Here is a 15,115-nt window from a genome sequence, read left to right as displayed (position 1 = left end):
TATGGCAATTTCTCCTTCAAGGGCAGAAGTGGAGGTTACAGTACATTAAAAAAAATTAAATAAAATAGTGGCTTATAGAAAACTGCAAGTTATTTTCATCTTTGTGGGCCTTTTCACTATATTAAATATGAGAGACTTTTTCTGAGATGAATGATGGAAAGTTGATATAAAGGTAACTGACAGTAGTTACTGATGTAACAATTTACTGATTTCAACAAACTCTGTACACTCAGCTGTTACCAAGATTCATACCATTGGTTATTGTTTAGGAAGGTGGATGAGGAAATGAGGAGCATTTCCATAGCTTTTGGTAACTTCATTTTTTTCATAGTTTCTATTTATTCATCTTTTCTTAAGTAAGTTCTATTTTTTTCTGGCCTCTAAATTGTCTTGTCTGATGTTAGGTTGGTGCCCATGTTTCTCTCTTTTTGTTTAAAGAGCAATGGCAGGGACTTCCCTGGTGGCACAGTGGTTAAGAATCCGCCTGCCAATGCAGGGGACACGAGTTCGATCCCTGGTCTGGGAAGATCCCACATGCCACGGAGCAGCTGAGCCTGTGCGCCACAACTACTGAGCCTGTGCTCTAGAGCCTGCGAGCACAGCTACTGAGCCCACATGCCACGACTACTGAAGCCCGCGTGCCTAGAGCCCGTGCTCCGCAACAAGAGGAGCCACCGCAATGAGAAGCACGCACACTGCAACAAAGAGTAGCCCCCGCTCACCGCGACTAGAGAAAGCCTGCGTGCAGCAACGAAGACCCAACGCTGCCAAAAATAAATAAATAATAAATAAATAAATTTAAAAAAAGAAAGAACAATGGCAGATTGGGTTCCATAGTGCTTGACTCCATAATCCAGAAGGCTGCCTATTTTTCTCTTATCTCTCAGTTGACTAGTGTCCACATTTAGTAATTGTTTCCTGGGAGTCACGATGGCTTTGGCAGATTATCCAGTTGTTGCTTTAGTCAGTCATAGCCCTTTTTCAGTTATGTATACATGCAGACATGACTATCCATCTGTTCAGTGGTTTGATTCTACTACATATTTTCTATATGTAATTCTACAATAAAATTTTATGTTATAACCCCAGGGCGAGGGCTAGGGTGAAGAAAGAGGTACCTAGGGTATGAAATTTCAGGAAACACTCTCAAGATGGGGGTAAGCTGGGACTTCCCTGGTGGTCCAGTGGCTAAGACTCTGCACTCCCAATGCAGGGGGCCCGGGTTCGATCCCTGGTCAGGGAACTAGATCCCACATGCAGCAACTAAGAGTTCGCATGCCACAACTAAGACCCGATGCAACTAACTAAATAAATAAATAAATATTTTTTTAAAAAAAGGTGGGGTAGGCCAGCCCTGCACTTACATGACTCTAAGAGTGAGCACTTCATGACTCTAAGAGTGAGTACTCTTAAGAGTGTGCCCGAGGCATCTCCCTTGCCTCATCCTGGTCTGGCCTTGTATAACCCTGACCATAGTTGGTTACAGACACCTATATAACTGAGACCTTAAAATGAACTCTGTATAAAAACTTTAATTCAGAGCATGCTTTGACTTTATTTCGTCTAAGAAAACACAAATGAGGTGATATTTCAGGAAAATCAATACCATGCCTGAAAACATTCAATGGCTCAAAAGTTTATCTGTAAGCAACGTTAGCCGGAATTTTGGACCATGTTATCTAGGTTAACCACAGTAGGTCACTGTTGTACTTCTATTCCTTTATTTCTTTTTCTTTTTTTTTTAATTAATTTTTATTGGAGTATGGTTGCTTTACAATGCTGTGTTAGCCTCCAATATTTCTTATTATGACACGGCTTATCATTAAGAAGTTCATTCTAGCAGAATACCTCTCATGATTAAAATTTTTGGTAAGCTTGACTGACTACTGCTCTGGTTGATGCTGTGATATGCAAAACCACCTGACTTTGGCAAACCATTGATTAGAGAATGGATGAACCTGAATCCTGCAATAGGTCAAGAGTACTCAATTTGTGTTGCTACCAGTTCAGTGGGCAGAGTACTCCATCTTCTTCAGCTGGCTGCTCTTCTGGTCCCATAATCTTCATACTGTCCCTGAGAAATGCCTTGGAGGTGAATGTGAGGTCAAGTGGTGGGACTCTGCCCCCATCCTTCGGTACACTTACATCAGAAGAGCTCTTTTGTTTTGTTTTTTCTGTTTCATGAACTGGAGTTCTGTTTAAAAGGTCTACATGCAAGGGACTCATTGAGGAGGGGAGCCAGTGATGAATGTGGAGCAGTACTTCTACAAGCTAAAATATCCTGAGCCAAAAAACTCTCTCTTTTGTGTCTTTTATTCCACTTACTAGACAGCTTTCCCACCCTCTTAAAAACCAGTCTTCAAAATAGCCTCAAATGTTGGTATTCAGGACTCTTTACAGAGCTGTAGTCTCTGTTTTTATTTCATTTTTAAATGTTTTCATTCTTTGTTTTTAGATGCCAAGGAGAGCAGGTGCCAGCAGGCGAAGACACAATTTGGAGTTGGCCTGAGATCTGGGGGAGAAAATCACCTCCGGCTTCTTGAAGGAACCCCCTCTCTCCAGACATGTTGGGCTGCCTGCTGCCAGGACTCTGCCTGTCATGCCTTTTGGTGGTTAGAAGGGATGTGCATTCAGGCAGACTGCAGCAGGCCCCAGAGCTGCCAGACTTTTAGGACAGACTCTTCCAATTCTATGCTGGTGTTTTTTAAAAAATTCCAAATTGCAGATGACTTGGACTTTCTACCTGAAGATGATGTACCACATATTCTGGGGTTAGGTTGGAGCAGGGTATCTTGGAGGAGGCAGAGCCCACCCAGAACTACACTCAGACCTACTTTATCTTCCAGTGACCAACAGAGCTTCAACAGGAAGCTTCGGAAGAGAGAGAGTCCCAGTGAAGAAGTAGCTACAGTGACACAGCCTTCTAAAATGAATGAACGAGGTGATCTGAATACCACTAGCTCTGCAGAGGTAAGCATATTATGAATAAGGAGCAAAGAAACTGTTAATCTGCTTTTACATTTGGCATACACGAGCTATGAAGCTGGTGCTTGTGGGCAGTGCTCATAGGCTGAGGAGTGTATGTATAAAGCTGCTTGGTGTCATCTTGGTAGGTGGTGCTGCCCAGATGTTCAAGGTAATTTGACCTTAGAGATGTTCTTTCTGTGCAAGTCTGACCATTGTTTTGGTAAAAGCAGAAAGCTGCTCATTATCTAGTCTAAGCTGGTTCTTGGCTACAGGTAAGTGCAGTTGTGTGGGTGTTAGTCTCCACCAACAATTCTGCAGTGTTTTCTGCCAGATTGCAAAACACTTGATTGATGTGGTTGCAGTCAAGTTCTCCTCCTCCTCCCCCATCTCCCTCCTGTAAACACATTCCTTATGAGGTGGTTTCTATTCCACTCTGAAGTAACCATGCCTGGTATTGCAGATTAAGACCTGACCTGCCGGGCTGGGGCACTGGATGTGGCCATTAGCCAAGAGGTCTCGGGTGAATTCTTACCAAGCTTTGTATGCCAAGGGAGATACCACCGGTAGAGTTTATTCTGCTTATTATGTTTCTTCATTGTTCATCTTCCTGGGCGAATGATTAAAAGGAATGACTCACTCTGTGCTCATTCTCCCTTGATTGCTGTGACTTATTTTTGTATTTTTTTGTCCTAGTTGTCTCTATCAAGTAGAAGCCATAGTAGGGAGGCTACTACATGCTAGGCACTGTGTGTGCTAATCATTATATTATGTCATTTTGTTTAATTTTCATAGCAGTATTTCCAAGTGTGTATTATTAGCCTCGTTTTACTAGTGAGGGAACTGAGGCCCAAAGAGGTTAAACAATTTGATCATACAGCTAATGAATAACAAAGTTAGAATTGGAACCCAAATTTAATATTAAGAAAAAATCTTTCAGTGCAATATTAGAGATACAGTGTTAGTTTCAACATGCCCATAAACATTTATGGACATCTATTATAAATGTCAGGTACTTTTCTAAGCAGTAGAGATATAAAGGTAAACAAGACATGATCTGTGCCCTCAGGGAGTTTACAGTCTAGTGGAGACTCAGGCATGAAGATGGGTATTTATGGTAGTATATAATTATTGCATTAGTTGATTTAAGAACAGTAGGAACACAAAAGAAGAAGTGATCCTCCTGAGCAGGCAGGTGATGTGTATGTACAGGGAAGACTTCACTGAGATGCTTAACTTATTTCTTGAAGCATGTGTAGGATTTCACTAGGGGTTTAAAGGTAATAAAAAACATTCTGGAGGGAGATCCAGTGTATGCAAAGGCTTGGTTACACATTTACTATCTGCAAGGTCCTGTACTAAAAGCAAGGCACTAGGAATATTATAGCAAATAAGATCATGATTCCTGTGCTAATGGAGCTTACCCTCTGACAAGGAAAATAGACATGACATTTATGATAATTAAATAATTATAAGCTTGATGCACATTATGAGAGGGTAAGTGAGTGCTATAAGAGCATCTAATGGAGACCTAATCGAGACTGAGGGGTAAAGTTAGGCCACCCTAAGTAAGGAAAGCTTAAGCTGAGACTTAAAGTAGAAGTAGGAGTTCGGAAAAGAAACAGGCAAAGAGTAATTCAGGCAGAAGGAATAACAATTGCAAAGTTTGTTAGGTGCCCTAGAACACTGGAAGATCAGGAAGTTGGGAGAGACTGGTCTTGCTTGGCAGACAGAGCAGGAGAGCTAGTGGAGAAAGAACAGGCTTCAGAGGTGTGCAGAACCTTGAGACCTTCTTAAAGTATTAGTTTATCTTAAGCAGGGAATGAAATGATCAGATATGTTACTGTGTGGTGAGTAGACTGGAGAAGTGCAAGAATGTACCTGGAGCAATCAAGTAGGAGGCTCTTCAGGCAAGGGAACCATCTCACTAAAGAAGGCAGTTGAAGATACGGGAAAGGGGATAAATGATAAATACTCCCTCAGAGCTGAGGTTCTCAAACTTTAACAAGTGTCAGAATCACTTGGAGGCCTCGTTAAAAACAGATTGCTGGGCCCGAGCTCCAAAGTTTCTGATTCAGTAGGTTTAGAGTGGGGCCTGAGAATTTGCATTTGTAACAAGTTCCTAGAGTGCTGATGCTGCTAGTCTGGGAACCACACTTTGAGAACCATGCCTTATAAGGCAGGTGGGTTAGAATCCAGAGCACAGGGCTTCCCTGGTGGCACAGTGGTTGAGAATCCGCCTGCCAATGCAGGGGACACGGGTTCGAGCCCTGGTCCAGGAAGATCCCACATGCCACGGAGCAGCTAAGCCCGAGTGCCACAATTACTGAGCCTGTGCTCTAGAGCCCATGAGCCACAACTACTGAAGCCGGCGTGCCTAGAGCCTGTGCTCCGCAACAAGAGAAACCACCACAAGGAGAAGCCACCGCACCACAACGAAGAGTAGCTCCCTCTCACCACAACTAGAGAAAAAGTCCACGCGCAACAGGAATAAAGACGCAGACGTAGAGAATGAACTTGAGGACACGGGGAGGGGGAAGGGTAAGGTGAGATGAAGTGAGAGAGTGGCATGGACATATATACGCTACCAAATGTAAAATAGATAGTGGGAAGCAGCCACATAGCACGGGGAGATCAGCGCAGTGCTTTGTGACCACCTAGAGGGGTGGGATAGGGAGGGTGGGAGGGAGACACAAGAGGGAGGAGATATGGGGATACATGTATATGTATAGCTGATTCACTTTGTTATAAAGCAGAAACTAACACAACATTATAAAGCAATTATACTCCAATAAAGATGTTAAAAAAAAAACCCAAATGGAAGGACCTTCTACAAAACTAGTAGTCTTAAAATATGTCAAGATCATGAAAAAGAAAGACAGAACTGTCATAGACTGGAGAGAACAAAGGAGATACAACTAAATGCAGTGTTGGATGCTGGATGGGTCATGGACGAGAAAAAAGACAGTGGAAAACAGGCAATATTCAAATAAGGTGATTAGTTAACAGTACTATATGAATGTTAATTTTCTGGCTTCAATATATATGTAAGATGTTAACCTTAGGAGAAACAAGGTGAAGAGTATTTAGGAACTCTGTACTATGTTTGCAACTTTGCAAAATAAAAAGTTTTAAAAAAGGCAGTGCCTGACACACGCACACACACAAAAAGCCTGCGTGCAGCAATGAAGACCCAATGCAGCCAAAAATAAATAAATAAATTTATTTAAAAAAAAAAGAATCCAGAGCACAGAGCACAAGATTAGCCTTAAGCAGGAGGAGAGACATCTCCTTCATTGTGATAGGAAGGAAGAAATGGGTGGATATAGATGCGGCTAAGGTGGACTTCTGGGTTTGATAGGAGGAAATTGTGGTAGTTCTAATCTCATTCTTGTTTTTTTCTGAAGTGGGATAGATCATTTATTGAAAGTAGAAGCAGAGGTAGGTGGAGTGGGGTTAGGTGGGTAGTAGGCAGGAAAATGAGCGGTCTGGAGAGAGTGGTAAAGGCCTGAAATGGCCATTGTGAGGGGCAGGAGATGGTAAACTAGGTAAGGAAATAGAAAGATTGCTGGGTGGCATTGAAGGTGGAGACCATGAATTTATAATTATAGTTGTATGATTCTCCTCAGTAGCTCTCAGCAAACCTGTCAAGAAAAGGCTGATAGTTTGATTCATCCAAGATTAGAACTTTGCCAATTTTGTATAGAAGGAAATTGGGGCGTTGAGACTGAGGTTGTTGTCAAGAGAGTGGATGAAAGAGAGATATAAGAAGAAAGGAAAAGAGACAAAAATAGGAGGGGCTGAAAGACATTCAGTAGAGGAGTTTGGCATTCAGAGGTTTCGATGATGGGAAGCAGATATAGGGGGACAGGTAAATGTGCTGGAAAGACAGAAGGTAGTCGTCAGAGAGTGAGATATTTGAATTTAATATTCTGGATGTGGAGAAGATATGGTGATTAGAGGATCTAGGGTGAAGCTATGGAAGAGAGTTGCTGGGGTAGAGCAGAGAAGAAATTTATTGGTGACAGGAGCTCATAGAACATGTTGAATGAGTTATCCATGTAGACATTGAGATAGACTTTAATAAGGATGATGATAATGATGACAACAGTAGTAGCGAATGTTTACTGAGTACTTACTACTATTAGTAAGTACTATGTACTTAGTACTATGTCAGGTACTATTCCAAACCCTTTACATGAATCAACCCTTTTAATCTGTGCAACAAATCCTGTGAATTACTATTACCATCTTTATTTTATAAATGAGGAAACTCAGGAAAAGAAAGGTTAAGGAACATGGCAACATAGCTATATGTGGTAGTACCAAGACTTGAACCCAGCAGTCTGATTCTATCCGGAGTCTGTCTTCTTAATCTGCTTACTCTTGAGGCAAGACTTGCAGTGAAGAGGAATTTTGAGATCCAGATGTCAAAGCCATCAGTAAAGTAGAAGGAGTAATGAGTAAGTTGAGAGATGACAGCTATGATGAGAGTTGAAGTATTGTGCAGCAAGATAGCAAAGGAGAAGAGGTTTTTACAAAGAAGATAGAAGAGTAATGATTTGCAAAGGCATTGAGAAGGGGAGCAAATAAAATAGCAACCTACCTTTAATCCTAAAATGTGGGAGAATAAGTAGCCATCATATTGCAGAGATAGATGGGAAACAGTATCCTCAGGGGAGGGCAGGCTTACACTTAAGAATAGGAGGTCAGGGACTTCCCCGGTGGTCCAGTGGTTAAGACTCCAAGCTTCCAATGCATGGGGCTTGGGTTCGATCCCTGCTCGGGGAACTAACATCCCACGTGCCATGTGGTACGGCCAAAAAAAAAAAAGTAGGAGGTCAGGGATCACTTTATGGGCATGTGACCTGTGCAGTCCCCACACTTAGAAAGGCCTTGTTCTTGATTTAATGCTCTACTCTCATTAGCTTGAAATTCTTAATTTTTGAACATGGAAGCCCACATTTTCATTTTGCACCAGATCCTGAAAATTTATGTAGCCTCTCCTGCAGGAGGTATAGGGAACAAAACATGAAATGATTGAGCGTACAAGGTGACTTTCTGATCATTTGAATTGAATATTTGGAAGAAAAGGAGGTTGGGTTTTAAAGGAGAGGAAGTATATAGATCATTGTAGGGATAACAGTGTGGTGTGGTAAATGGTTCACAACTGGGTTTTCCCCCAGAAAACAAAGTCAAGCCCTGAGTTGTAGACTTTGCCAGTTTTCATGGTGTAAATACTACCACCATGACCAATTTCAAGCTACCAACATGAAGTCACTGAGCACAGAGTTGGCAGAGATGAACACAGTCGGCATATGACCTGGCTCTAGCACACCACAGGATAATTATGATCAATAAAATTGGACCAGTAAAATTAGAACTATTGTAGATTTAGGCCTGACGGTCTTCTGGAAGATGATAAAAACTCAAACTTAGGCCTTACGAAATTCAGGTATATGCTGGAGGGAGGATCCTGAAGTTGTGTTGGCTGGGGAGTTCTTTTTCTTGTTGTTCACCAGTCATAGGCAGTGGCAATAAATTGCTGCTAGTGAACAGGATCTCAGGCTTTATGATCTAACATGGATATTGAAGTTGAACTTTGAAGCCCTAGGAGTGGGAGTGGTCTTTGTGCAGTGTCGCACATAGGCATTTGGCATCACATGTTGGGAACTGCAAGCATTGCTGAAAAATGGGGCTAAGTGAAGTCTTCAGATCCAGACAAGTTACATTTGACCTTATATGCCATGCTTAGAAGCTTGATTCTCATGCTGAAGGCCATGGATAGCTCTGGAAGGGTGGTAGGAACTCCTTGTACATTCAGAATAGTTAATTGCTAGGCATTTCTTTTAGGAGAGGACTTGGAGTTCAAACTTCTGCTCAATACATTAGGGAGAGTAAAAGAAATGTATGCACTGCAGATCTCCTTCTAATTAGGGATGACTGACTAGCAGCAATAGTTTGTACTAAAATTTTAGTTTGTACTGTTTTCACTAAGGTAAGTCAAGCAAGTCTGCATCCAAAGGAGGAAGAAATTGTATCATGAATTACTCTTGTCTTGCCTGAAATACCTGCAGAGTTGCAAACGCATGGGGTTGTCAGTAGCATTTTTCATTCTTTTGAAAACATATATATTGCATTCAAGAGTAGGTATTGTGGACCTTCAGCAATTCCAGAAGTGGAAAGGAATGTCATCAATTTATTCCCCTTTCTCAGCTTAGAGAAGGAGAAGCTTGTACTGCTTGGTTTAAGTACTTCATCCTTTCTGTATCATGAACCTCTGAATTGTTGGCAGGAGGAGCATGAAGGCTTGTTAATTGGGTACTGGCACATTTACAGTATGAGGAGTTGAGCCACTGGCAATTAATTGCTGCCAATCCTGCTTTGTGAAAGGAGGAGTGTTCTCTTTGAGCCCAGGGAATGAAGGTCCAATTAGGTATCCCCACACGTAAGGTTTGACTTTAGAAAGACTGAGGTGCTCCCTTCTCTACTGGCACCATTTCCCTGTTTCTAGTCAATATTACAGCATTTCAACCCCTGCAAGCCGGTGGCTTTCTGTAGAACAGATGACTGAGAAGGATAAGTGGGCCAAGCTCTTGGACACCTCTCTGCTGCCTTTTATCCCCAAGGAAAACTCTTGTGCTGACTTTACAGAAGGTTGGAACTTACTTACCTCTTACCCCAAGGTAGAGGCGTGGGGTGTGGGCAGCAACAGAGAAGAGCCTTGCATAACCAAGGACAGAAACCCAAGCAGTTCTCTTTCCCTTCATCTATATTTTTGTTTTGTTTTGGTTTGTTTTTTAAGGTTTTTTGCTTGGTTGCTTTCTTTTGGTTTTTGTTTTAAAATCTTCCCTTTAATCCTTTAGGCTTGTGAAATTTTTGCCAAGGGTTCATTTATTCTTCTGGCTATTATTACTTCCTGACAAATTTGGACTCTCTCAGGACCTAGTTTTCTCCAGATTCTCATTCTCAGTTATCTGAGCAGCAGACACCAAAGATTTTTCAGCCCCAGACCCCCTTCCAGCCCTCTGGCCTGGACAAGTTTTGTGGAATCTCACCCGTCACTGACCTAGGCCCTTCCTGTACTGTGTGCATATATTCACTAAGTGCTCCCTCAACACCCCCCAACCCCCGCCTTTCTAATCTTACATGAGTGGCTTGTTGCATCAAGAGAAAAACTGGGCAGCCTGTTTCCTTGTTGTGTGTGGGTATGCAAAAATCCCTGCTATTGTACTTTTCCTTTTTCAAAAGTATTAGTGCCTGAACCATAATACTTTTTCCTTATTTTTTTCTCACTATACCTGCACACTTTCTCCTCTAATCTTCTACATCTTCTGGTTCTTTTATCTGATTATATGGGTTTTTTTTTTTTATTGAAGTACAGTTGATTTATCATGTTAGTTTCAGGTGTACACCAAAGTGAGTTGGTTATGTATAAATGTATATATCTATACATATATATATATAAATATATGTATCTACATTCTTTTTAAAATTCTTTTCCATTATAGTTTATTATAAGATGTTGTATATATGTCAATCCCAATCTCCCAGTTTATCCCCCTCCCCATCCCCTGGTAACCATAAGTTTGTTTTCTATATCCGTGACTCTACTTCTGTATTGTAAATAAGTTCATTTGTACCCTTTTTTTTAGATTCCATTCCACATATAAGTGACATCATATGATACTTGTCTTTCTGTGTCTGACTTATTTCACTCAGTATGACAATCTCTAGGTCCATCCATGTTTGCTGCAAATGGCATTATTTTGTTCTTTTTTTATGGCTGAGTAATATTCCATTGTATATATGTACCACATCTTCTTTATCCATTCATCTATCGATGGACATTTAGGTTGCTTCCATGTTCTGGCTATTGTAAATAGTGCTGCAGTGAACACTGGGGTGCATGTATCTTCTTGAATTATGGTTTTCTCCAGATATCTGCCCAGGAGTGGGATTGCTGGATCATATGGTAGTTCTATTTTTAGTTTTTTAAGGAACCTCCATACTGCTCTCTGTAGTGGCTGCACCAATTTACATCCCCCCCCCCCAACAGTGTAGGAGGGTTCCCTTTTCTTCACACCCTCTCCAGCATTTATTAGAGTTTTGATGATGGCCATTCTGACTGGTGTGAGGTGATACCTCATTGTAGTTTTGATTTGCATTTCTCTAATAATTAGCTATGTGGAGCATCTTTTCATGTGCCTGTTGGCCATCTGTTTGTCTTCTTTGGAGAAGTGTCTGTTTAGGTCTTCTGCCCATTTTTTGATTGGGTTGTTTGTTTTGTTTTTTTTTGATATTGAGCTGTATGAGCTGTTTGTATATTTTGGAGATTAATCCCTTGTTGTTTGCTTCGTTTGCAAATATTTTCTCCCATTCTGTGGGTTGTCTTTTCGCTTTGTTTATGGTTTCCTTTGCTATGCAAAAGCCTTTAAGTTTCATTAGGTCCCATTGGTTTATTTTTATTTTTATTTTCATTACTCTAGGAGGTGGATCAAAAAAGATCTTGCTGCAATTTATGTCAGAGAGTGTTCTTCCTATGTTTTCCTCTAAGAGTTTTATAGTATTTGGTCTTCACATGATGTGATTTTAAATGGGATTTTTTAAACTTCTCTTTCTGATAATTTCATTGTTAGTGTAAAGAAATGCCAACAGATTTCTGTATATTAATCTTGTATCCTGCTACCTTGCTGAATTCATTTATCAGTTCTAATAGTTTTTGTGTGGAGTCTTCAGGGTTTTCTATATAGAGTATTATGTCACCTGCATGTAATAACAATTTTACCTCTTCCCTACCAATTTGGATACGTGTTATTTCTTTTTCTTGTCTGATTGCTGTGGCTAGGACTTCCAATGTATTTGAATAGAGTGATGAGAGTGGGCATCCTTGTCTTGTTCCAGAATTTAGTGGGAAGGCTTTCAGCTTTTTACTGTTTAGTATTATGTTGGCTGTGGGTTTGTCATAAGTGGCTTTTATTATGTTGAGATATGTTCCCTTTATATCCACTTTGGTAGGAGTTTTTATCATGAATGGATGTTGAATTTTATCAAATGCTTTTTCTGCATCTATTGAGATGATCATGTGGTCTTTGTCTTTTGTTGATGTGATTATCTGTTTTTTTTTACTGTGTGAAATGAATTTGAAAATGTGTTTGTTGACTACTTTGTAAGTTAAGTTATGAAGTGAAGAGGGTTTTGTTGTGGATCCATTAACAGCTCCTTGCTAATTGGCAGAACTTGAGCCACAGGAAAAACAGTCTCAAAACCAGCCATATCTTAGTTAACACTCCTGTCTTCCCTCCCCCTTTCTCCTTTCATGGGTGGTCTTAGTTTCTCAAGGAGATTCTGAGAAGACATAACTTTGTAACTAACTATTACAAAGATAAACCCTGCCATATTCTGAGAATATGGGTTGGGATGTTATTGAGAATTGGGTTGGGATGTATCATTCAGCTCCACTGGCTTTGCTACTGCAGAAAGATACTGTCTTTCCTCTAGTAGGATTTTTGTTAGTGACAATAATAGTTTTGTTTTCTTTTTGGCTGCATTGAGTCTTCATTGCTACATGCAGGCTTTCTCTAGTTGCAGCGAGTGGGAGCTACTCTTCGTTGCAGTGCACGGGTTTCTCATTGCGGTGGCTTCTCCTGTTGCAGAGCACGGACTCTAGGTGTGTGGGCTTCAGTAGTTGCAGCACGTGGGCTCAGTAGTTGTGGCGCGCGGGCTCTAGGGCGTGAGGGCTTCAGTAGTTGTGGCTCACGGGCTCTAGAGCGCAGGCTCAGTAGTTGTGGTGCATGGGCTTAGTTGCTCCACGGCATGTGGGATCTTCCTGGACCAGAGATCAAACCCATGTTCCCTGCATTGGCAGGTGGATTCTTAACCACTGCGCCACCAGGGAAGTCCCTTGTTTTATTTTAATACAATTGTGTCTCAAATAAAAATATGTTGAAAGCTGAATTTTTGTGAGTCATTTTTTAATATTAAGTAGGCACTAGTGTAGCATGTGTCTTACCAAGGAGGGCTCCTACCTGGTCTGTGGTGATACTACCTGGATAAGCATGAACATCCTGTGTGTGCCCTGCAGGCTCCTACTCAAAACAGAATAGCTCATGATGGAGGATATTTTTTGTCATTTTGAATTATGGTATTAATCACTGGGGCTGGCTTGCTGTATTTGGAGAGGGTAGCCCCAGAGTGGAGGCAGGGAAGAAGGAGAGAGGAGGAAGAGGGAGAAGGAGGGAGAGAGAAATGAAGAGATGGAGAAAAAGAATGTGAATAGAAACCTTTCATCATTCTTTTTTTTTTTTTTTAATTTTATTTATTTATTTTTATTTATGGCTGCGTTGGGTCTTCGTTTCTGTGCGAGGGCTTTCTCTAGTTGTGGCAAGCGGGGGCCACTCTTCATCGCGGTGCGCGGGCCTCTCACTATCGTGGCCTCTCTTGTTGCGGAACACAGGCTCCAGACGCGCAGGCTCAGTAATTGTGGCTCACGGGCCCAGTTGCTCTGCGGCATGTGGGATCTTCCCAGACCAGGGCTCGAACCCGTGTCCCCTGCATTGGCAGGCAGATTCTCAACCACTGCGCCACCAGGGAAGCCGCATCATTCTAAATAAAGCTTCCTTGAAGAAAAAACAGGTGTATCCATCTGGGGCATGATTTATGACTTACAGTTTGTTCACAATTGGATTAGTTTTTATGATTTCTGTCAAGTGCCAGAAAAAATTGTCCCAAGGAAATTCCACCCAAGTCTCCCTGACCCTATACCATTTCTGAAAATTTTCAGTATTACTTCATAGTTTCTAAAGTAAAATAATTTGCTCCATATCTCCTTTTCCTATTTCTTTAAAAATAACTAAATAATAATAATAATAAACAAGCTTTCTTTAAAAATAAAAATCTGCCTGCCTTACTTAAAAATATTCCTATGCTTCTACTTCTGGGAATTTATTCTAAAGCAGTAATTCCTTAATAAAGAAGGAGCTTCACTCACAATGGTGAGCTGGTATTTATTTAATTAAAAAGTGGGAGCAGTCTATCTAATAAGGGGAAAGTGACATAGTGCAGCCATTAACAATACATTTTTGGCTGCATGAATGGCTCTTTTGTTACTCCTTTCTACTTTCCACTCCAGCTACACTGAATGGAATGTTTGCTTTTCTGTGGATACCATACTTTTTAAAAGCAGCTTTATTGAAGTATAATTGACATATCATAAACTTTACATGTTTTTTTTTTAATGGTTTATTTGTTTATTTATTGGCCACGCTGTGCAGCTTGCGGGATCTTAGTTCCCTGACCAGGGATCAAACCTGTGCCTCCTGCAGTGGAAACGCAGAGTCCTAACCACTGGACCACTAGGGAATTCCCTAAACTGTATATGTTAAAGTGTACAATTTGATTATTTTTGACATATGTATATACCCATAAAACCATCACCACAAAAAAGATAACATATCATTACCCCCCAAATTTTCTCCTGTCCCTTTGTAATGTCTTTCCCACTCCTTCCCTTATTCCTAGGCAACCACTGATCTGCTTTAGGTTATTATAGATTTTCTAGGGTTTTTAAATAAACAGAATCATATTTACATTATGTACTCTTTTTTTTATAAATTTATTTTATTTTTTTATTTTTGGCTGCTTTGGGTCTTCGTTGCTGCGTGCAGGCTTTCTCTAGTCGCAGCAAGCGTGGGCTACTCTTCGTTGTGGTGCACGGGCTTCTCATTGCGGTGGCTTCTCTTGTTGCAGAGCATGGGCTCTAGGCGTGTGGGCTTCAGTAGTTGTGGCACGTGGGCTCAGTAGTTGTGGCACACAGGCTCAGTAGTTGTGGCTCGCAGGCTCTAGAGCGCAGGCTCAGTAGTTGTGGCGCACGGGCTTAGTTGCTCCGTGGCATGTGGGATCTTCCCGGACCAGGGCTCGAACCCGTGTCCCCTGCATTGGCAGGCAGATTCTTAACCACTGCGCCACCAGGGAAGTCCCCTATGTACTCTTCTTTTTAACAATTTTATTGAGGTATAATTTACGTACCATAAAACCCATTCCTTATAAGTGTACAATTCAGTGAATTTAGTAAATGTATAGAGTTGTATATCATAACCACAACCAGTTAGTTAACATTTCCATAACCCCCAAAACTTCCCTGGTGCTCATT

General features: G+C 41.1%; 1 protein-coding gene across 4 annotated transcripts in view; it reads left to right on the top strand.

The window, feature by feature from the left end:
- KIAA0319L (KIAA0319 like) overlaps positions 1-15,115 on the top strand; it is a 107,452-nt gene that overhangs the window by 35,120 nt on the left and 57,217 nt on the right. For all 4 annotated transcript variants that reach the window (XM_059918978.1, XM_059918969.1, XM_059918988.1 and 1 more), the window contains exon 3: positions 2,456-2,970. In XM_059918978.1, coding sequence (XP_059774961.1) covers positions 2,456-2,970 — 515 coding nt within the window. The remainder of the gene's footprint in view (positions 1-2,455; positions 2,971-15,115) is intronic.

Source organism: Balaenoptera ricei, chromosome 1 (assembly GCF_028023285.1).
Source record: "Balaenoptera ricei isolate mBalRic1 chromosome 1, mBalRic1.hap2, whole genome shotgun sequence".
NCBI classification, from domain to species: domain Eukaryota; kingdom Metazoa; phylum Chordata; class Mammalia; order Artiodactyla; family Balaenopteridae; genus Balaenoptera; species Balaenoptera ricei.
This window is presented reverse-complemented; position numbering and strand designations above follow the sequence as displayed.